Source organism: Olea europaea, unplaced genomic scaffold, assembly GCF_002742605.1.
Source record: "Olea europaea var. sylvestris unplaced genomic scaffold, O_europaea_v1 scaffold14747, whole genome shotgun sequence".
NCBI lineage: Eukaryota > Viridiplantae > Streptophyta > Magnoliopsida > Lamiales > Oleaceae > Olea > Olea europaea.
The window spans coordinates 1-1,838 of NW_019232306.1; the positions used below are offsets into that span (position 1 = coordinate 1).

At 35.5% G+C, this 1,838-nt stretch overlaps 1 protein-coding gene across 1 annotated transcript; it reads left to right on the forward strand.

Annotated features, from left to right (window-relative positions):
• Positions 1–888: 888 nt before the first annotated feature.
• Positions 889–1,626, forward strand: LOC111376235 (receptor like protein 42-like). Its single transcript, XM_022999187.1, has one exon. It carries the CDS (start codon positions 889–891, stop codon positions 1,624–1,626), a length of 738 nt encoding a protein of 245 aa, XP_022854955.1.
• Positions 1,627–1,838: the final 212 nt, after the last annotated feature.

Genomic DNA, 1,838 nt, shown 5'->3' on the forward strand with positions numbered 1-1,838 from the left:
TCCCATTTCTTTAATCTTTCCCAATTACAAATGTTGGGCTTGTCTTCAATCCCAGGTCTCTCATTCAATATCAGCTTAGGATGAAATCCTCCTTTTCAATTGACACATGTAATTTTAGCAGACTGAAAAATAGGTCCACATTTCCCCACATGGCTTAGAACACAAACGAGATTAGAGTATCTTGATATCTCTAAAGCTGAAATTTCAGACACCTTCCCTGATTGGTTTTGGGAGCAAAGTCCAAAATTATCAAATTTAAATGTATCACAAAACAATTTTCATGGTGTCATTCCTAATTTGTCATCAAAGTTCTCTACTTTTGATTCCATAGATCCGAGCTTTAATCATTTTAATGGTTCATTACCAATTTTGTCTCCGAATGGAACTATAGTGGATTTATCGAATAACGAATTTTCTGGGTCAATTAGCAATTTATGCAATGAAACTAGTTACTATTGGGCATATCTTGACCTCTTGAATAACTTACTCTCTGGACAGCTTCAGAATTGTTTTGTAAACCTACCGTATTTGGCATATCTTAATTTGGCGCATAATAATTTGTCCGAAAAGATCCCTTCACTAAATGTCACCTCATCATTGCACTTACAAAACAACAGTTTCACGGGAGAAATTCCAACATCATTGAGGAATTGTATTTTCTTGACTTTTATTGATCTTTCCCAAAATAAGTTGAATGGTAATATACCTATATGGCTGGGAGATACTTGGGCTGAATTGGTCTTCCTCAGTCTCAGGTCCAACGAGTTCTTCGGTAATATTCCTTCAAACTTGTGTCATCTTGCACACTTACAAGTGTTGGACTTTTCTTTAAACAAGATTTCTGGTGGTATAACAAAATGACTAAACAATCTTGCTGCTATGACTCAAATGGATTCTGAGTTTGATACGGCATTTCGTCTTCGATACTATGGAGGCTTCGAGAGTGCATTTGTAACATGGAAAGGAAAGGAGGCCAAATACATAAATACTCTTAATTTGGTGAAACTCATTGATCTTTCAAGCAATAATTTAGTAGGTGATGTTCCTGCAAAAATTACCAGTCTTGTAATGCTAGTTGGATTGAACATTTCAAGAAACAACCTATCTGGATTCCTTCCTCCAAATTTTGAACTATTAAGGTCTTTGGATTTTCTTGATTTTTTGAGAAACCAGTTCTCTGGTGGTATTCCTACTGGTGTTTCTCAACTGGATCAACTTGGAGTGTTAGATTTGTCATACAATAACTTGTCGGGCAAAATTCCACAAAGCATTCATTTACAAACTTTCAATGCTTCTACATTTGAGGAAAACCCTGGACTTTGTGGCCTTCCACTTACAAATGCTTGTCTAGAAGACGAAATTGTTCAAGTCCCAAAGATCGGTTTTAATGTTGATGGGTTGAAAAACCAAGAGGAGGATAAGCTTATCAATGATGGATTTTACATTAGTGTGGTAGTTGGGTCCGTTTTTGGATTTTGCAGTGTATGCGGAACTTTCGTTCTCAATCACTCGTGGAGGATTGCATTTTTCAAGTTCTGGAAAATCATAATGGATTGGTTGTATGTAAAGATAGCTATCAGCAAAATCTGTCTAAGAGAAGCATATCACAAATTTGTAAAATTTTAGCTTGTGCGATATTGTATACTATCTAACTTTTGCAATGCCTAAAAGTTAGGTACCTATTTGTATTCTATGGAAAGTTGCACAGGATGTAATAAATATGTGTGTTAATAAAATATTTACGTATAAGCTTTCGTATATAAGCTCATAAAATCTCAATTAGATAATTCGTTAGTTATTTCCACGGTGGGCACCCCACCCAAACTCTCCCATTTCAA